Source organism: Lissotriton vulgaris, chromosome 10 (genome assembly GCF_964263255.1).
Source record: "Lissotriton vulgaris chromosome 10, aLisVul1.2, whole genome shotgun sequence".
NCBI lineage: Eukaryota > Metazoa > Chordata > Amphibia > Caudata > Salamandridae > Lissotriton > Lissotriton vulgaris.
This window is the reverse complement of record NC_141698.1, coordinates 2,521,425-2,542,725: the sequence shown is the minus strand read 5'-3', so window position 1 is coordinate 2,542,725 and position 21,301 is coordinate 2,521,425. Positions and strand designations below refer to the sequence as shown.

At 47.7% G+C, this 21,301-nt stretch overlaps 1 protein-coding gene across 5 annotated transcripts in view; it reads right to left on the bottom strand.

Moving 5' to 3' along the window:
* Positions 1 to 21,301, bottom strand: part of IQSEC2 (IQ motif and Sec7 domain ArfGEF 2) — a 942,770-nt gene that overhangs the window by 111,684 nt on the left and 809,785 nt on the right. For all 5 annotated transcript variants that reach the window (XM_086940141.1, XM_086940140.1, XM_086940143.1 and 2 more), the window contains 3 exons: positions 16,755 to 16,877; positions 12,480 to 12,646; positions 2,703 to 2,842 (listed from right to left, as the gene is read on the bottom strand). In XM_086940141.1, coding sequence (XP_086796267.1) covers positions 2,703 to 2,842; positions 12,480 to 12,646; positions 16,755 to 16,877 — 430 coding nt within the window. The remainder of the gene's footprint in view (positions 1 to 2,702; positions 2,843 to 12,479; positions 12,647 to 16,754; positions 16,878 to 21,301) is intronic.

The window sequence follows — 21,301 nt, the reverse complement described above, 5'->3', positions numbered from 1 at the left end:
AGAAAGGTGCAAGAATGGAACGATAAACAGGATGACAAAAAGTAAAAGGGAAATAGATGATCACAAAATGAGGTAGAGAAGTGAAAAAGGAAGACGTGGACAAGAGGAGGAGGCGAATAAGAAGAGAAGGTGAGGCTTAATAATGGTGTCCGGCCACAGACAGGATACCGATCCTCAACTGTTTGTTTACTAAGTCTCCTCAAACTGGGCAAAGTACGACTCTTCCCACACTTGACTCTCAGGCGAGTGAAGGCGAGCAGTGCAGGGTCGAAAGGCAGGTATGTGGAAGTCGCAAGCTCAGAACTCAACAATAAACAGACAAATTAATGCAAAGTCCAGTCCAGTGCTTGTCTTTGTAGAAAATAAAGTACTTTTAAATTAAACAGCAGTACTCAATATTACACAATCCAATCCAATGAGCAGGGTTGTGATCGTGGTCACGACTCTTGTGGCACTAAACCCGTTCGATTCCATCGAACTATCTCCTACCCAGGTGATCCTACATGAAACTGGTCCCCAGCAATGTATGGCAGAATCATGAATAAGGCACCCAAATGCAGGTTTTACTGCCCCAAAAGTCAAAGGCACGATCATTTTATCCATTTTCTCGAGTTCTTAGCCCTGGTAGTGTGTTTGATTGATGCACCCCTGTTGGGCAGATGTGATCACCGCAGTAGTTGCAGCCCCAACCATCCCAATATAGACACCAAGGTAGTGGCAGTCCCAAATGGGCTGATATGGGGAAGCAATTAGGTTTTTCATGGTTCTCGAAAGGAACTGTGGAGACTGGGAGACCCTCTGCAGCACAGTTTACTCTTAGCTTGACGCCTTCCCTGCGTTTTCCCATGACCAGGAACCCACTGGGTTTCTCCTCCTGGACAGTCTGTCTCCTGCCAGGCATGCAGGCTTCTAGGCACAAGGCACACCCTCAGGTGCTGCATGATAGCCCAGACTTCATGTGAACTTCCCGCCGCTCTGGCAGACTGGTTGTCAGACGGACACCAGCCCTGCTTACATAGCAGTCTCTCGAGTACTCAACGCAGCACTCCTGTCCTTGGCCATGAAGACCTTGGAAATGGAACAAAGCGGAGGGAGTCCGACCTTTACACACTTTTGCTAGACAGGGGATGTGTACCTACTTTCTCAAACTGCAGACCCTGTTTTAGATGGTTAAGTGAACTTCTCAGTCTGTTCTCCAGACACAGCCTTTGTGCAAAATAATGAGCAATGAGGCCACCTCCTACCTGGAGTATCTAAACTATGGGCACAATGAAGTGTGAGATCTCTGCACCTGGTGGTCATCAGTTTTCCTGAAGCAGTGACTCGCGACCGACAAGCGGGCCGGCCCTGCCTAGAAACTGCTTCAGCTAAAACAAGAGAAACTGCAGCTCCAACCCTCATGCCTACCATCTACCAAATGACAGTGCTAAAGGCGAACTAACTGCAGCCCTCTGCTAATAAGGGCCTTATTGAATTTCTACAGGGAGCCTTGTCTCCATCCTCCTCACTTCAGTGTCTGGGTCCGCACCCTCCATCCCCCAGAATGCAGGCGATGCTCTGCCACTGTTTGGGGAAGAGATCCTCCTCCTCTATTCTGTGCCATGGTACCCAGGGGCATTCTAAATAGATATCCCTGGCATCAGTACTCAGACTCATACACACAGAGTCCTACTACTACACACATTCCACACACACTACACTGACAACCTGCGCGCAGGATGTCATAGCAAGGGTCTGAATGGTACCGTAACAGCAGAACTTTACACAAGAGGGTCAACAGCCAACTCTCCTAATAATGCAAATAAAACGTTGCAGTCACACTATCCAACTCAAACAGTTCGCTTAATGTGCTACACCCCAGTCAGGGACAGGAGTTCTCTGTCCGCTGTGAGGGCATGCATGGTGGGCCCCTCGAGGTGATAGGATAAGGCCAGGACCACGCTTAGTCAGGGAGAGGATAAGGCGCATGTGCACACGCTAGATCAGTATGACACAGTACACAATAAAAGTTAGGATACCAGATACACAAGAAACAAGCTCATATACCACGCAACTAACATTCCACCCAACACAAGATGGTGGTTGGTAAGCAAAAAGTAAGTAGGATTGTAAAAAGCGATAGTGAAGATCAAAATAATAAAGCAACAAGTAGGAAACAAGAGCAAAAAGAACACTACATGAAAAAAAGCAGAGCAAAGCTTGGAAAATAGAAGCTTGATGGAAAAAGAAGCAAACCTAGATACAAATGAGAATAAACGAAAATGACAGAGAGCAGTAGAAATCAATAGAGGTGAGGAGTAAGAGAGAGTACTAGGAAGTTACAACAGCAGCATAAGCAAGGAGCAAGAAAAGACAAGCAGGAGGGGAAAGAAGTGAGGGTGTAAAAAGAGAAAGGGATAGGAACCAACTTGATACAGGAGTAAAAAGAATAAGGGTGAGAGGAAAATAAAAGTGAAGAAACGACAATGAATTGGGGATGAAAGGGAACCATAAGTAGAGGCATGGGGTGACTGTGGGGTGGCCCTGATCTGGGGGAATCAGACTGAAGTATTATACCAGGTCAGGAATAAGGATGAAGCAAACTAGCAGGCGGCCGGAGGACCCGGCCAACTGCTCTCGCCAGAGGCCTAAACAGCTCTTTTGACGCTAATGCCAGGGGGCTCTTGAAAGTCAAAATGGGCCAGTATGGCTCCGGACCTTACCGGCTTCTTGCCAACAATCATCCTCTCCACAGCCTGGACCTGAGAGACGTGGTCATCGTTCGCTCGCAGCTCTCGGTTCTGGATCCGTTGGTAAATACCCACTAAGAGATCCCGAGGAATGTCCTGCCCATTGTCAACTCCTGGAGGGGTAGAGGTGCGAAGGGGTTAATGAAAGTACAGATATGGCACGCCACTAACCACACGGGGCACTATTTAATGCACAGGCCTAAAGTTAACACTAGAGCAACAGAAAAGCAGGTATGACTGAAGGTAAGGATGGCAGTATACCTATCAATTCACAGGAAAGTGCATTACTGACCGAAGAAGGCATTAATGAATATAATGACTGTGCAGTCAGGGGATATTGCACGAGTGAGACAAAGTGGTCTGTGTATGTGTAGTGAGTCTGAGTCAGAGCTCAGTATGAGCAGTGGGGTGGGGTCAGGACTCAGCATGAGCAGTAGGGTGGAGTCAGACCCAATTATGAGCAGTGGGGTGGAGTCAGACCTCAGTATGAGCAGTGGGGTAGAGTCAGAGCTCAGTATAAGCAGTGGGGTGGAGTCAGAGCTCAGTATGTGCAGTGGGGTGGAGTCAGAGCTCAGTATGAGCAGTGGGGTGGAGTCAGAGCTCAGTAGGAACAGTGGGATGGAGTCAGAGCTCAGTATAAGCAGTGGGGTGGAGTCAGAGCTCAGTATGAACAGTGGGGTGGAGTCAGAGCTCAGTATGTGCAGTGGGGTGGAGTCAGAGCTTAGTATGTGCAGTGGGGTGGAGTCAGAGCTCAGTAGGAGCAGTGGGGTGGAGTCGGAGCTCAGTATGAGCAGTGGGTTGGAGTCGGAGCTCAGTAGGAGCAGAGGGATGGAGTCAGAGCTCAGTATGTGCAGTGGGGTGGAGTCAGAGCTCAATATGAGCAGTGGGGTTGAGTCAGAGCTCAGTATGAGCAGTGGGGTGGAGTCACAGCTCAGTATGAGCAGTGTGGAGTCAGAGCTCAGTATGTGCAGTGGGGTGGAGTCAGAGCTCAGTATGTGCAGTGGGGTGGAGTCAGATCTCAGTATGTGCTGTGGGGTGGAGTCAGAGCTCAGTCTGAGCAGTGGGGTGGAGTCAGAGCTCTGTATGTGCAGTGGGGTGGAGTCAGAGCTCAGTAGGAGCAGTGGGGTGGAGTCAGAGCTCAGTAGGAGCAGTGGGATGGAGTCAGAGCTCAGTATAAGCAGTGGGTGGAGTCAGAGCTCAGTATGAGCAGTGGGGTGGAGTCAGAGCTCAGTATGAGCAGTGGGGTGTAGTCAGAGCTCAGTATGTGCAGTGGGGTGGAGTCAGAGCTTAGTATGTGCAGCGGGTGGAGTCAGAGCTCAGTAGGAGCAGTGAGGTGGAGTCGGAGCTCAGTATGAGCAGTGGGTTGGAGTCGGAGCTCAGTAGGAGCAGAGGGATGGAGTCAGAGCTCAGTATGTGCAGTGGGGTGGAGTCAGAGCTCAGTATGAGCAGTAGGGTGGAGTCAGAGCTCAGTATGAGCAGTGGGGTGGAGTCGGAGCTCAGTATGAGCAGTGGGTTGGAGTCGGAGCTCAGTAGGAGCAGAGGGATGGAGTCAGAGCTCAGTATTTATTTATTTTTATTTATTTATTTATTTAATTTGTATAGCGCTACAGCTACCCACCAAGGGGTTTCCCGGCGCTAGTAGTTCAGAAATGCGTATTTTGCCAGTCAATATCAGATGTTAAAAAGCCACGTTTTTAATGCTTTCCTAAACTTCACATGGCTGACTTCCGAACGTAAGGAATAAGGCATCTTGTTCCAGAGGGATGGGCCTAAGAAGGCAAAGGATCTTCCCCCATCCGTGATAATTTGATTTTGGGAATAATGAAATTGTTAGCGGTTGCTGATCTAAGGACTCTCGAAGGTAAGTAAGGATGCACAAGGTTCCGCAGATATTTAGGAGCAGTTCCAGTTGAAATTTAGTGCATAAAGCATAAGGATTTGAACCTAATCCTATTTTCAATTTTCAACCAATGGAGGTCACGGATGTATTTAGTAGTGGGGCAGGACATAGGGATTTTGAAAAGAAGTCTCGCCGCTGCATTTTGTACTAATTGCAGCCTTCTGATTGTAGCTTTCTTTGCCCCTAGGTACAGCACATTACTATAATCTAGCCTTGAAGTAATCAAGGCATTGATGACAGTTTTTTTGGTGCCATCAGGGAGCATCCAGCAGATCTTCTTTAGCCATTTTAAGACTGCAAAACATGTAGCAGAAGTCTTAACGGCTTGCTGGTGCATATCTAAAGATTCGTCAATGATGACTCCCAAGTTACGTGCCTGTGAAACAGGTATAGGAAGAGGGCCACTTTCAGATGGCCAGTGTTGTGGTCCCCAGGCCTCTCTATTTTTTCCAAGAATAATTAGCGCCGTTTTCTCGCCGTTAAGCTTAAGAAAATTATCCTGCATCCATCCAGCGATCTTACCTAACCCTAATTTTAGCATGGAAGGATGGTTACTTTCGGCTGAAGAAAGAGAGAAAAGGAGCTGTGAGTCGTCAGCATATGAAAACATATTCAAACCTGTCTCCTCAACTAATCTTGCAAGAGGACTCATATACAAATTAAAAAGCAGTGGACTTAAAATTGAGCCCTGTGGTACTCCATGTTTAAGAAGTAAAGTCTCAGAGCAGGCAGACTGAGAAAAAACTTGAAACGTACGATTGCTTAACAGTGACTCAATCCAATTTATGGCTGCGCCATGAATACCTATGGAGGAGAGTGTTCGTAACAGCACCACATGTGAAACAGTGTCGAATGCGGCACTCAGGTCTAATAATATGAGTGCCACAGTTTCTCCTCTATCTATCATGGCGTGGATGTTTTCTGTCACTCCAAGCAACGTCGTTTCCGTAGAAAAACCTACACGGAATCCAGATTGTTGTAAAGGAAGGAGATCGTGTGTTTTTATGAAGTCGTGAGTATGAGCAGTGGGGTAGAGTCAGAGCTCAGTATGAGCAGTGGGGTGGAGTCAGAGCTCAGTATGAGCAGTGGGGTGGAGTCAGAGCTCAGTATGAGCAGTGGGATGGAGTGAGAGCTCAGTGTGAGCAGTGGGGTGGAGTCAGAGCTCAGTATGTGCAGTGGGGTGGAGTCAGAGCTCAGTATTGCAGTGGGGTGGAGTCAGAGCTCAGTATGTGCAGTGGGGTGGAGTCAGATCTCAATATGTGCAGTGGGGTGGAGTCACAGCTCAGTATGAGCAGTGGGGTGGAGTCAGAGCTCAGTATGAGCAGTGGGGTGGAGTCAGAGCTCAGTATGAGCAGTGGGGTGGAGTCAGAGCTCAGTATGTGCAGTGGGGTGGAGACAGAGCTCAGTATGAGCAGTGGGGTGTAGTGGGAGCTCAGTAGGAGCAGTGGGATGGAGTGAGAGCTCAGTATGCGCAGTGGGGTAGAGTCAGGCGTCAGTATGAGCAGTGGGATGGAGTCAGAGTTCAAAATGAGCAGTAGGGTGGAGTCAGAGCTCAGTATGTGCAGTGGGGTGGAGTCAGACCTCAGTATGAGCAGTGGGGTGGAGTCAGAGCACAGTATGAGCAGTGGGATGGAGTCAGACCTCAGTATGAGCAGTGGGGTGGAGTCAAAGCTCAGTATGTGCAGTGGGGTGGAGTCAGAGCTCAGTATGAGCAGTGGGATGGAGTCAGAGCTCAGTATAAGCAGTGGGGTGGAGTCAGAGCTCAGTATGAGCAGTGGGGTGGAGTCAGAGCTCAGTATGTGCAGTGGGGTGGAGTCAGAGCTTAGTATGTGCAGTGGGGTGGAGTCTGAGCTCAGTATGAGCAGTGGGGTGGAGTCAGAACTCAGTATAAGCAGTGGGGTGGAGTCAGAGCTCAGTATAAGCAGTGCGGTGGATTCAGAGCTCAGTATGTGCAGTGGGCCAGAGTCAGAGCTCAGTATGTGCAGCGGGTCAGACGTAGAGCTCAATATGTGCAGTGGGTGAGACGTAGAGCTCAGAATGTGCAGTAGGTCTTATTTAGAGCTCGGTATAAGCAGTGGGTGGAGTCAGATCAGTATGAGCAGTGGGGTGGAGTCAGAGCTCAGTATGAGCAGTGGGGTGGAGTCAGACCTCAGTATGAGCAGTGGGGTAGAGTCAGACGTCAGTATGAGCAGTGGGATGGAGTCAGAGCTCAGTATGAGCAGTGGGGTGGAGTCAGAGCTCAGTATGAGCAGTGGGGTGGAGTCAGAGCTCAGTATGAGCAGTGGGGTGGAGTCAGAGCTCAGTATAAGCAGTGGGGTGGAGTCAGAGCTCAGTATGAGCAGTGGGGTGGAGTCAGAGCTCAGTATGAGCAGTGGGGTGGAGTCAGAGCTCAGTATAAGCAGTGGGGTGGAGTAAGAGCTCAGTATGAGCAGTGCGGTGGATTCAGAGCTCAGTATGAGCAGTGGGGTGGAGTCAGAGCTCAGTATGAGCAGTGGGGTGGAGTCAGAGCTCAGTATAAGCAGTGGGATGGAGTCAGAGCTCAGTATAAGCAGTGGGGTGGAGACAGAGCTCAGCACGAGCAGTGCGGTGGATTCAGAGCTCAGTATGAGCAGTGCGGTGGATTCAGAGCTCAGTATGTGCAGTGGGTCAGACGTAGAGCTCAGTATGTGCAGTGGGTCTGATTTAGAGCTCAGTATAAGCAGTGGGTGGAGTCAGAGCTCAGTATGAGCAGTGGGGTGGAGTCAGAGCTCAGTATGAGCAGTGGGGTGGAGTCAGAGCTCAGTATGAGCAGTGGGGTGGAGTCAGAGCTCAGTATGAGCAGTGGGGTGGAGTCAGAGCTCAGTATAAGCAGTGGGATGGAGTCAGAGCTCAGTATGAGCAGTGGGGTGGAGTCAGAGCTCAGTATAAGCAGTGGGGTGGATTCAGAGCTCAGTATGAGCAGTGCGGTGGATTCAGAGCTCAGTATGTGCAGTGGGTCTGATTTAGAGCTCAGTGTGTGCAGTGGGTGAGAAATAGAGCTCAGAATGTGAAGTTTGTCTACGTTAGAGCTCAGTGCAGCGGGTCACACTGTTTTTGTTATTTAATATTTCTTGACATTTTGACAAACATATGGGTCTGCATAACAGCAAGAGTCTTAGATAGCAGATATTATCTGCACTGAATATTGATAGTGTAGGGAGGATATGTGCATGCACACAGCATCTATGTAGTCTAGTATAGCACACCTTACAAGTGCCAGTTTAAACGCTTAAGAGCAGAAGTTACATTCGTCTGAGTCACATTTGAAGAAACATTTCAAACTTTAACTACATGAACGAAGGAACCATATTGTCTAAGTGGGTTGTCGTGGGTTATCGCTGTGGGTGTGAGATGTGGGGTAGATTTGAGGGGCATTCTAATAGTAGCAACTAACAGCGTCATTGGGGGGTGTCATGGGGGGTGGCCGCCGGAGCACTGCACCAACCTATGGCGGCTAGTGATAACTGCCCAGTTCTACTCCCACGGGAGCCTTATAATGAACTATTACTCATGTAGTTGTGTCCATTAATCTAGCCTCAACAACAGTGAGGTACTTATCTCAATCAGGGTTCTGGCTAACAGATTGGTCTTAGAGAAAGATCCGGCTTGGGTATCAGGAAATATGGTGAGTAGTTTCCCGTGCCACGCTCCTGCTTTGGCACACATTCTACTGCATGTTTTTTAGATAGTTCTTTGATCTCTGAATTTAGCAATGTTTGTTCTGTTTTGTGGAATTTTCTTACTTTTGGTAGGTTTGCTGGTGGTGTCCTTGTGAGCTCTATGCAATACCCGTATTTTACCAATTGTAATATCCAATTGTCCGTTGTGATGTTTTGCCATTGTTTGAGGTAAAAGGATATTCTTCCCCCCACTGGTGTTCTGTGTGGGTCCTTTTTTTGCAAACAAGTCAGTTAGACCTGTTCCCTTTTCCTCTTGAGGTTTGGCCTCTGCCTCTTGCTCGAAAGGGCTACTTCTGCTGTTGCTGCCAACCTTGGTAGCTTGATTGCTGCCCTGTTTGTTGTGTCGAGCCCTGAGTTTGTGACTGTTGTGTCATTTGTTGCCCCTGGTTAAATGCGCCTCTTCTGGTGGATTTCTTGCTATTAAAACCACCTCTTTTAAACAAACTTCTCTGCTGTAGGGCTCCCATCGCCCTTGCTGTTTCATTCTCTTTTTTAATCTGCTGCAGAGATTCATCGACCTCTTTTCTTACGAGTGCGTCTCCCGTGAATGGTCTGTTGATGATGGAAGTTTGAACTTCCTGCTTGAAACCTGATATCCTGAGCCAGGCATGTCTTCTCAGGGTGGTACCTGTGCACATTTGCCTGCTGGCCGTGTCTGCTGCGTCGAGAGCCGGTTTAAGGAAAGTATTTGCTACGCTCTTGTCCTCCTGGACGATAGATTTTGCTCTCCGTTTGTCCTCTTCTGGTAGTTCGTTAAGAAGCTCTTCTATGTCTTCCCACTGTTGGTGGCCATATCTATTCAGCAAGGCATTACAATTAGCAATATGCCATTGCGTAGCTGCTTCTTTTCCATTTTCCTCCCCACCATGTCCATTCTTTTAATCTCCTTTTCTGGCGGAGGCCCAGTATTAGAGACAGCTTTGGCTCTCTTTCTGGCTGGCGTGACAATGATGGATTCTGGCACCGTTTTTCCCTGGAGGTACTTAGGGTCCCTTGAGGAGGTCTTGTATTTTTTCTCCAGTCTGGGTGTTATTCCCTTGCTTGAGGCTGGTTCCTTGAAGGCTTCTTTGCCTTGATCTAGGATACTGGAAGGCATTGGTAGGTACTGAACTTCCTTAGTGGCAAGGGCCAGGGTTTCTAATAGGAACCATGCGTCTTCTTTCTCTTCCTCGAGGGTGAGTCTGAACCGGTCTGCTGCCCTCTTGACTATGCCATTATAAAAGGCTATGTCATCTGGAGGCAAAGCCCTCGAACAATAACTGCATATCTCTTCTTCGGGGCTTTTGGCGTCAAGTTCGTTCCACGTATCCTCGAAATTTTCTGACATTTCATCCTCATCAGGGAGGTTTTCATATTCCTCGTGCTCTTCGTCGCGAGGTTCGCGTGTGGAAGGCGACTTGAAGATATCATCTTCTCCTCCTTCGGCGTCTTCCACCTCTGCGGTCTCGATGTTCTCTGGTTCGGCGACCGGTGCATTCTTTTGTTCGAAGACCGGTGTTTTGGGGATTCGGATATCCTTTAGGGATTCGTGAAACTCTTTCTTCTTTTGAAGAATAGCTGTCATCTCCTCTTCGAACTTTTTCCTCTTTCTTTCGACCGCGAGAGCTCGCTCGGCATCAGAGGCGGGGGATTTTCTATTTTTGCTAGTGCCTGTGTCCCTCTATGACAGCGTGGTGCACTTCTTTGTGTGTTCAGCTTCGATCCTCTGTTTCAGCATCCTATGCTATTTTACCTCCTCAGTAACCTGTGATTGGGTTCTGTGTGGTTCTATCGATCGTGGCTGACCTTTGATCACCTTTTTGCTCGACGTAGGGGCTGTCTTGAGTTGCGCCTTGTGCTAGTGGCCTTTCGGTTCCGACAGATGTGTGTGGTGTTTTACCTTATCCGTCTTGTTCGTTGGCTCGCTCGTCTTTTTCTGGGTGCGGGCCTTTTCGGAGTCCCCTTCTTGAATTTCAACGTCCGACCCCATATGCTCCGATTCTCCTGGCACTCCGTGTTCGTCCTCGTCACTGGAGAAACCCAGAACATTTGAGGGGCGTCTTCTTAATTGTCTGTGACAGTCTTTGTCCTGTGTTCTTCGGGTAGGCAGAGGTTACAGACGTCGTGCGGATCACGTTGAGCGAATTTGTGGTGCCACTTGGGACAACATTTGAAAGGGGTGTTTTCCACGTCCCCTACCTCGCCATGTGTGGACCGATGAGGTCCACTGTGGTATATGTCCCGGAGCTCATTGGAACTGTGAGCTTCTCTCTGGTTACGTCGATGAGAGATGATCTTCACAGTAGACTTTTTTTCGGTTTTCTTGATGTTTTGGGAAAAATCTGAAAAAATTCTTTGGAGCTTCCCAACTGGCTTCTAGACCCAACAGCGGAAAAAAGAATCTGAAGATGGCCACTACGCACGTAGACCTCCAGGACACCGTTTGACGTCACGCAGGGGACGTAAATGGCACCAAATGGTGGTCGACAACGACCGCAACAACAAAAACAAAAAAAAACAAAAAAAGACAATTCCGGACCCAACCACATGATGGCGGAATAATGCACATGATGTGAATCCAGAAAAGGATTCACGCTGAAAAACTGTGTGCCCTGGGGTCCCAGCTCTGTTTTATGCTTTGGGTTCTGAGCAGGGCTCAGCATGTGCGGTGATGTTTGAAGTGTGTGCTTCAGGGTCCAGGCCCTGTTCTGTGTCTCCGGTTCGGTCCAGAGTTGAGTATGTGTAGTGGTTTCAAAGAGCGGGATATTTGTGTGCTTAGGGTCCAGGTCCTGTTCTCCGTGTCGGGCTTAGGTAGGGCTGAACATATTCAGTGGTGTTTGAGGTCTGTGCTCTAGGGTCCGGGCCCCATTGTGTGTGTCTCAGGTTCTGAGCAGGGTTCAGTATGTGCAGTGATGTTTGAGGTCTGTGCTCTAGGGTCCGGTGTGTCTGTCTCAGGTTCGGGTAGGGTTCAGTATGTGCAGTGGTGTTTGAGGTCTGTGCTATAGGGTCCGGGCCTCGTTGTGTGTCTGTCACAGGTTCGGGGCAGGGTTCAGTATGTGCAGTGGTGTTTGAGGTCTGTGCTCTAGGGTCCGGGCCCGTTGTGTTTGTCTCAGGATCGTGGTAGGGTTCAGTATGTGCAGTGATGTTTGAGGTCTGTGCTCTAGGGTCCGGGCCCCGTTGTGTGTCTGTCTCAGGTTCGGTCCAGGGTTCAGTATGTGCAGTGATGTTTGAGGTCTGTGCTCTAGGATCCGGGCCCGTTGTAAGTGTGTGTCAGGTTCGGGGCAGGGTTCAGTATGTGCAGTGATGTTTGAGGTCTGTGCTGCAGGGTCCAGGCCCGTTGTGCCTGTCTCAGGTTCCGGGCAGGGTTCAGTATGTGCAGTGATGTTTGAGGTCTGTGCACTAGCATCTCGGCCCGTTGTAAGTGTGTGTCAGGTACAGGGCAGGGTTCAGTATGTGCAGTGGTGTTTAGGGGCTGTGCCCTAGGGTCCGGGCCCGTTGTGTCTGTCTCAGGTTCGGGGTAGGGTTCAGTATGTGCAGTGATGTTTGAGGTCTGTGCTCTAGGGTCCGAGCCTGTTGTGTGTCTGTCTCAGGTTCGGTCCAGGGTTCAGTATGTGCAGTGGTGTTTGAGGTCTGTGCTCTAGGTTCCGGGCCCCTTGTGTTTGTCTCAGGTTCGGGGTAGGGTTCAGTATGTGCAGTGATGTTTGAGGTCTGTGCTCTAGGGTCTGGGCCTGTTGTGTGTCTGTCTCAGGTTCGGTCCAGGGTTCAGTATGTGCAGTGGTGTTTGAGGTCTGTGCTCTAGGATCCAGGCCCGTTGTAAGTGTGTGTCAGGTTTGGGGCAGGGTTCAGTATGTGCTGTGATGTTTGAGGTCTGTGCTCTAGGGTCCGGGCCTGTTGTTTTTCTGTCTCAGCTTCGGGGCAGGGTTCAGTATGTGCAGTGATGTTTGAGGTCTGTGCTCTAGGGTACGGGCCCGTTGTGTGTCTGTCTCAGGTTCGGTCCAGGGTTCAGTATGTGCAGTGGTGTTTGAGGTCTGTGCTCTTGGGTCCGGGCCCATTGTGTTTGTCTCAGGTTCGGGGTAGGGTTCAGTATGTGCAGTGATGTTTGAGGTCTGTGCTATAGGGTCCGGGCCTGTTGTATGTCCGTCTCAGGTTCGGTCCGAGGTTCTGTGCTCTCACCTCGCAGGTTCTTGATGAAGTCATCCAGTTTCATCTTGCGCTCCGCCTTCACGCTGGGGCTGTACATGTCCGTGTTCAGCAGGATGATGGCGAAGGCGAGGATGAAGATGGTGTCAGGATTACGGAACTGCCGAACCAAGGCTGGGTTGCACACACAGTACCTCTGGCTGTGAGGAATGAGAGGGAGGCACAGTGAGAAGGACAAGAACCCTAAGCTGGGGCACACACAGGACACATGGACACACACACACACACAGACACACAGACACACACAGAGACACACAGGAGACACATGGACACACTCTGGCTGTAAGGAAAGAGAGGGAGGCACAGTGAGGGGGGCATGGACCCTAGGCTGGGACACACACAGGAGACACACGGACACACACAGGCACACTCTGGCTGTAAGGAAGGCCCGGTGAGGGGGACATGGCCCCTAGGCTTGGAGACAGACACAGGAGACACACTGACATACTTTGGCTGTAAGGAAAGAGAGGGAGGCACAGTTAGGGGGGCACGGACCCTAGGCCGGGCTGCACACACACTGCCTCTGGCTGTAAGGAAGGAGAGAGGAGGCCCCGTGAGGACAAGAACCCTAGGCTGGGATACACAGAAACATACACACATGGACACACACACACAGGTTATAAAAAAGGAGAGGGGAGGCACAGTGAGGGGGGACACAGACCCTAGGCCGGGCTGGGAAGCAGTTACCGAAAAAAAGCGAGTGGGAAACATGAAAGTGAACATGGACAGGACACAAATAGTGGTCAAGGTGCTTCCGAGGCGGACAGGACACTGTCTCCTCCTCTCAGATGAACAGGATGGTGTAAAATAACACAAACAAACATCTTTATCATTTGAGTGTGAGAGAAGTCACACTCTGCAATTGAATGTTCTTGGGGTGCACGTCTCTTAGGTTAAACAATCTTTGGGTAAAAACATTTCAACTCATCAGTCTTCATATTACGGACATTCATGTCCATATTTCGCTGCACTTATGAAAGTCCATGGAAATGGAACACGTGTGACTCAATCATTTGACACCAGGACATAGAAGAAAGACTTTCAACCTTTTCTTGCAATCGTGGACTGTCAGTTGTATGCAATAAAACAAAACAGGCTGTGTGGATAGGTTTGGTGATCTATTTGATGACGTTGAATGAGCCTTCTCCCGAGCTGCCTCAGGCACTTCTTTCTGAGTGTTTCGCCTCCATTTAATAGCCCTACAAGGGAGCAACTGCCTGGCTTCCTGGCAGGTCACAAAGGCATCACAAACAGAGCAGGCATCTCATATCAACAAACACAAGACACAGCCTTCTTCGACCGTCTGTTGTCATTGGCAATGCAAGGGTTTATTTAATGTTCCCTCGTCTGTAATGCAAAAGTCCCGCCCAGAGGAGGATGCGGACTTCTTGCTTACAACGTTGGAGAGAGTGGCCCTAGTGCTGTTGGGCCCATGAACACGTGAAGCCAATAGAACCGCTTATCAGGGTATTAGCCTCTCTGGATGACAAGGCAGCGAAGCGACAGAGATCAGACTTGGTCCCTGAATCTCACCGTTGACATTGGCCACCAAGAAAAGAGGCGGGATGCTCTTCTTTCAAGTTCAGGAACCAGGAGAAAACACACCTGTCGCGTGCATCTGCGACTCAATGTCCTCTCCCTGTGACTGCGGCACCGCTCCAAGGAGGGATGGACCTGGGGGTCCCATTCTCAACTCAGCAAAGGGAAGCCATGAATTCTAGTCTTAGTGGATTTTGCAACAATATTTCCCGAAGGGGTCCCGCATTGTATCATCATACATCCGTTGCAAATAGCTCAGCCATGAATCTGATGCCTTTATTAGTTAATTCATTTTTGTGAAGCCTATGTGTAAAATTAATGCAACCATGGTGGATGCAAGGGCAAGTGACTACTAATCTTTGCAACTGGATACGTGCTAATTTCAAGAGATTAATACCTTACTCAGAAAGGTGGTTTAAATAAAAAGTCGAGATTGGGACCGCAAATGCCCCCTTGGTCTATATGCAGTGGGTTGTCAGATCCCATAATCCATTGGTTTCTTAATATATAGATTACGGTTTATCTGTCTCTCAAGACTATCCTTAGATATGTCCCGTAAACACTAAGGACACAAATAAGCCCATAAGCCCCTCCTGGAAGTCACTGCTGTCCCTAAAGGAACATTTAAACCCTCTTTGAAATCCTACTGCGGTCCAAAGGAAACAAACTAAATATGACAAAAAGCACAATGAAAGGAGTCCCAGCCAGGAGATGAAGCAGTGAGCCTTTTACCGCAACAGAAACCCTGCTGGCCCATTGGCAGGGTCAGTCCAAACAGAAGAAAGGAATCCCCCTCACACCCAGCAACACTTGGGCGTATTTGCCCTTGGAATTACCCAATGTACTCATTTAGTGCACCATCCTAATGTGCCTACTCTGGGCACTATTGTGTGCCACACTGAGGTACGGAGAGCAGACACTGAAAGGGAATCCTTCACCCTTCCCTGGACTTTGCACCTTCTCCTACTCTTCAAGCCAAATGGCAGCTTGAGGTGTTGTTGACTTTAGAAAGAGCACAGACGCAGCTCAGTTTGATGCCACCCAGAGCCAAGGATGGGTGCAATGATGCAACAACGTTAGAGAGCCCGGTATCTGTTCACTGTGGACTTGAAAAAGAGCAACTGGCAGATCCCAGAGGCTCCCAGTGATAAAAAAGCAGCTTTTGCCACCTCCTGTGAGTATATCCATTTCTGTTCCTGCCCTCTGCACCCCATGATGCGTCCAGCATGTTCTAGCGATTAATGAACCGCCTTTAAAGAGCGCAGAAGGTTAAGCCGTGGCCCACAATGGCCATAGCCTTATACTAATTGAAGAATCGAATTCCCACCTAAAACATTTGCAGTTAGTAATTACTTATTTTGTGAGCAAAAAAAACCCACCGAAGTAGAATTCCGCCTACGTAAGTGCCAACGGCGGAGACAACTTAAGCATTTCACTCAAAACTTTGTCACAAAAACCATTTGAAAGCAGTCGCTGCTGAAGGGAAACACAGCTGTGTCCTGGCAAAGGGAATTCCAACAGTGTGAGCTGCAGGAGGCCTCCACCTGGCACAGCTGGGGGTGCTTTCCATGCTGAAAGGCACATGGTATCAGACATGTTCTCGTTCACAGGGCTCCAGGTCAAGGTTCCTATGTTCTACATGCACAGTTCACTCTCCAAGGTGACGCAAAGGCCCACTTGAGTTTGTGATAACTCACTCATTAGTTCATCGTCAAAGCACCGTGATTTTTTCTTGCACATGGAAGCTCACCTTGAAAAGATGTGGTGTGGTGAAGAGAACAGCTCTCTTTACACCACTAACATTCACAAAAATAAGTATTCCAGAGAGTGATTTGTTTGATGATTTCTGCTTGGGTTTTGAGGCATAATTCACTGGATGGGCTCTTTAAAGGGGGCCTAGTCCTTTTCCCACAGTTCACCAGAATAGCTGAATCTCAAAGACGACTCCCACCTGGACTAGCTGAAGACGTACAACTCCTTGGACTTTGCTGCTAGTGTTGTGGTAATTTAGCAGCGATTAGGTTAAGCATTAGCAGAAGAAATCTTGCAATTAGAGACTATCTTGTCCATTTTGCGGAATCCATTTTGTATTTCTGGCAGCCATTTTGTTTGCCATATGCTCACCATGTGCTCTGTCCTACATCCCTGTTAACTACTCTTGAAATCTGCCTAGAGACGAGATACATTTAGCCTCTTCTGCTTCGCACATGCTCAGTTGAGCTTACAGCTGTCCTCAACTTGTAACTGTCAGGATGTGTCCACCACAATTAGCTAACTGTTTGCTCCTCCCACTTGCTGCTTGTAAACTTTCTGTTTGACCTTATATGCTCTTACAACCAGCATTCTGTACTTGTACCACCTTCATTTCAGCCCCTGTGTGGGTATAAAAGAACCAAGCTCCTTCCAGTCAGTGTGCTACTTCATACATTACCGAAGGGTGCTGTCTGAATGTAGTTTCACCTCATGAGGTTTAATAAACTCAGTCTTTTCTATTCCAGTTTCTGTGACAACTTCTTCCTATTGTTCTGAGGGCTCTGTGCAGAGAAGGGCGAACCCCTAGCACTGGTAGGCCTTGATGAGGCTCACCACCACAGTGTCGCCTATACACTAGGGCCTATGTAGCCCTTCTCGGGTGTTCTGTGGGAGCCAGTGATGACTGGGTAATGCATGCATCACATAGTGCCCCTCGGGACGGCTTCAATCCCTCACCTGAAAGCTTCAATGAGTCGCTCCACCTTCTGAGCCTCGCCCTGAACCCGGATGTGAGCCTGGAACTTCCGCAGAGCATCGTCCAGATCCATATTGGAAAAGTCCATCTCATCCACAACACAGCTGAAAGAGAAGACAAGAGGAGAGGGAGGCAGTGAATACCGAGCGTAAGCGAGCGTCCAGTATGCTCTCACTGCACACAGCCACATTCTAGGCCACACAAAGAACCTAAATCATGTGCACAGGTTAGTCCAAAAGTTGTATGACCACATCCTGAAGGATCTGCTTAATGATCATGTGACGAAAGACATAAGTTTGGCCAAATGGCCCCACATCCACCTGATTATCTCACCAAGGTGACAGTAGAGTGTAAGAGATTGTGGGCACCACCAGGACATGCAGGAGACATCATTGGACAACAGACCGGTGGTGTCTCCAAGTGGCCAGCTGGGTACCAACTGACCAAGAACCAAGACTAGTGCAGGAAAAAGCATTGAATGCATAGTCCTTAAAATTCCACATATCTTAAAGCTACAACACATCTCCTTTCCTTAACAGAAAAAAGAATTTCAAAAACAAAGAATCACAGTGAAATACAAAACACAAATCATTCCCCCACATCACACAAATGCATAGGTAACTGTCAGCTCCTCCTAAACTTTAAAGTACAGCCTTGCACTACTCATGGCTGCAACCCACTCTTTTTAACAAAGAGAATCATTCACCCCTCAACAGCAGTGGACATGCTCCCAACTACCTCCTTTATCAAATTCTTCTTGTACTTCATTTGAATCAGGCAAGCGAGAAAGACAGTCTGCAAAGCCATTATGCCACCCTGGGATGTACCCAACATAAAGGGAAAAATGTGTAACATGGCTGCAAGCCTAAAAGACATGGCAGAAGAATTATTGACCTAATACGACTTCAAGATTCATAGAAAAGGTTTACGGTCAGTATGCCAAATAATCTTTGTGTCCCAAATATATGTTTTGAAATGCTCAGTACTCCACTACATTGCCTCCTTTTCGATAACTGAATAATTGCTTTCAGTTTCAATTAGAGAGCAAGAGTCAAAAGTGACAGTTCCCTTTGCTGACGGGCAGTTGGAAAAGTAACACTCAACTACCTGTCGCAGTGGCATGAACTGCAATAACCATTTTCTTGTTAACATAAAGAAGGATCAAGATATTTGCCTCTGCTATGTCCTCTTAATGGCCTCAAAGGCTTTCTGCTGGGCAGTGACCCTTTTTCCCTCAATAAAATCTGCAAATCCTGTCGTCCCAGCAAAGTCCTCCCCAAACTAAGAATGGTACCTGATTAAGCCCATGATGGACCTGAGCTGATTCTTATAAGGAGACGAAATGGCATTCTCTATGCCACTTGACTAGATCTGCCTTTGGCCAGACAGTACAGTAGAGCTAGAAAACTAAAGACCTCATTTATGAAAAGTGATGCATCGCTGCGTAGAAACAGGAATGAGTCACTTTTCATTGGGCCCTCCTTGGGACATGCTGGATGCGTCATATTTACAGTATGACTCATCATGTTGCAAGGAGTTACAGATACGTTAGTATTTCTGACTTATGTGTTGGCGAAAAAATTACGCATTGCTGGAGTGTGACGCAGCTCCATCAATGGGTCATTTAACATGGGCAAGTCCAACTTCAAATGAACCTGCGTCCGTCTTACACCTGCTGTGAGGCAGGCATAAGATATTGACGCATTTGCGTCCTAGAAGTGACGCAGTAATATCTCATAGATTTCACTGTGTCACTTCTACGAGGCTTACTTGCGTCAGAATGCCCACCCTGCATACATTATACCTGGCGCAGGTATAATGTGGTGCAGAGGTTTACAAAGTGACGCATCTACCTAGATGCGTCACTTTGTAAATATGATGCAACATGGCGCATTTTTTACCCTGTGGGTGCGTCACAAAAAGTGACGCACCGGCAGCACAAAAGTGACACAAGGGTCCATAAATAAGCCCCTTGGTACTCTACCTCTTCCACAAGAGCTTAAACTTTTCTTTCTGCAGTGTCATTCCTGTGCTGAATAGCTTCCCCAAGACCTCAATTAATGCCATATTAGGTTTATTAAACACTTTTATATCACCTTGGAAAAAGATCCCATTTTCTGGATCTTTCGGCACTTGAGACATTATCAGCTGAAATACACTATTGGTTGATGATAGGCCAAAGAGAAGAAGAGTAAAATGGAAGACATCTTCAGGGGTAACAAATGCAGTAAACAGTTTGGCATCAGGGTACAGATGAATTTATTGGTAAGCACTTCTCAAATCCACCTTTAAGAAGTACTTACCACTGTTCATTATTAACACCATTTTGTTAATATAGGAAAGGGGAAAGCAATCCATGACGATATTCTGATTTGATGCCACAGGTCTACACCAAATCTCAGACCACCATTTGCCTTTTTGGTTATCACAAAAGGAGAGAGCCTTTCAGAAGCTTACATAGGTTTGATAACACCATCTAAAACCATCAGATTGAGCACAGAATTTATCTCCTGCCTGATGCCCAATGGTACTGTTCTAGCGTTATGCCCAACCAGGATTGCACCATTCTTCATCATAATCTTGTGTATGTACCCCTTGATAGTACCCTGTTTATTCGGGAAGAGCCTCTCGACAGTAAACAGCATTTCATCAATATTTGGGCCACTGATAACCATAACTTAATCAGGTGCCTGTGCATCAATAATGATATGTTTTTTTTTCAACAAGTTGCTTATTTCGTACTTTTATGGTCTATTGACCTCAATAAAGTGTTCTTTGAATTTGAATATGTATGTTATATTGCTGCACCCAACCCAAAACGCATGGCCCAGACTTGGCCATACATACTTTCTCCCTTGAACATGACGATTTTGAAATTTGATATCTACCCACATCTACCCAATTAAATTCATACTGCATCCTTGCTGCCTCTTAGAGCTTACGTCCTTCACACTTCAGGGTAAGTAACATCAAATACGTTATTGGGGACAACTATACGCAATGAGCCTGAGGCTATAATAAGGGCACTTCATGCCCTCTGATAACAAACAGGGTCTTTGGTCTATTATTTTTTCTTGATCATCCTCAGGAGTATCTACACTCATCACTCTCTGTGTGGACTCAGCACCACTGGCCTCAACAGCTTTAATTCTGCCCTTTCCTTCACAGGCAAGTGACCTCTCTGCCACACCTTCTGCTTCTTTACTAATGGTAAAATAGCTCTCGGAGTCTGATCCCTGATAAAACTGTGACACCGGTGACAACCTTTCTTTGATGTTTTCATGGAAGTACTGGAATATCACTACACCTCCTCTCTCTACTCTACAACATTTACCCTCTGGGATTACTTTCCTTCCCATCATATTCAAATCCCTTTGTTCATCCTTGGTAAAAGCTATGTCTTATGTCTTCCGTCCCTAAAGACACTGCATTTCCTTCTTGCACCTCTAAGATTCCTTAACAATGTTTGGTACTGATATTGGTTTCTTCAGCATAGTGTTTGCCACTCAGAGCTGCTCTTGTATTTTCTTAAGGGCACAATGGGCAATGAGCTGATCTCTAACATTAGCTCACAAGGCGTTTGACCTAACTTGCATTTTACGCAACTTCACACAACCTTGCCGCAGACTCATCAACTGTTTCAGAATGTCTCTATGGTGAGCTATAAAACGTGTGCCTGGTCATTGTGACATTAATTGATTTGGCAAATCTGACCTCTAACCTAATTTTTGCCTCCTTACACGTATCCGGAATGGGCACACCGTAAACATTCAAGACCAAAGGTAAATATTTGAAGATGTGTTGGTCTTCTCGCCCTCAGACACTCAGTAGCAAGGCTTTCAAAAGGCTAGATAAAAAGTTGACACCATTAATTACATGCAAATTAATCTCAAAGATCGAATACAATCCTCCCATTCAATGTCTGGGCACCAGCACGAGGGGATAAAACAGTGTAAGACTATCATGGGCACTGCAGTTTACATGACACAGCTGTAGGTAAAAGGAGATTAAAGAGATGAAGGCTAAATGGTAGTCACTGGTGTAGTTCTGGTGGACACTTAAAATGCCTCACAAAAATAAAGTCAATGAGTGTTACAGATAAAGAGCAGACTATCTGTTTGACACTGAAGTGAGTGCTATAACTCTAGAGCAACAGATGGCAGTAATTGCCAGTTTAGTGGGGGTAGGAAATACGGTAATTGCATGAAAAGCAGCAGGTCGCAGCTGAGACCCACAGAAAAGAAGCTGTTGACAGTCACATGACTACTGTTAGGGCTAATGGTAATCTGTCTGCTATCTCTAGGCTTTCTGAAGGTCGGCACTTCCCACAGACACCAGTGACCTGGGCTGGAGACAACTGCTGCTGAGGGCGCTGGTGAGAGAAGATGCACAGGTCTTGTGGTGCACCAACGCTGCTGAGAGTGAGAGGGGCTGCATAGGCCTGCAATGCATGCAGGCTGCTGAGAGTGAGAGGAGCTGTGCAGGCCCAGCAGTGCATGCAGGCTGCTGAGAGTGAGAGAGGCTGTGC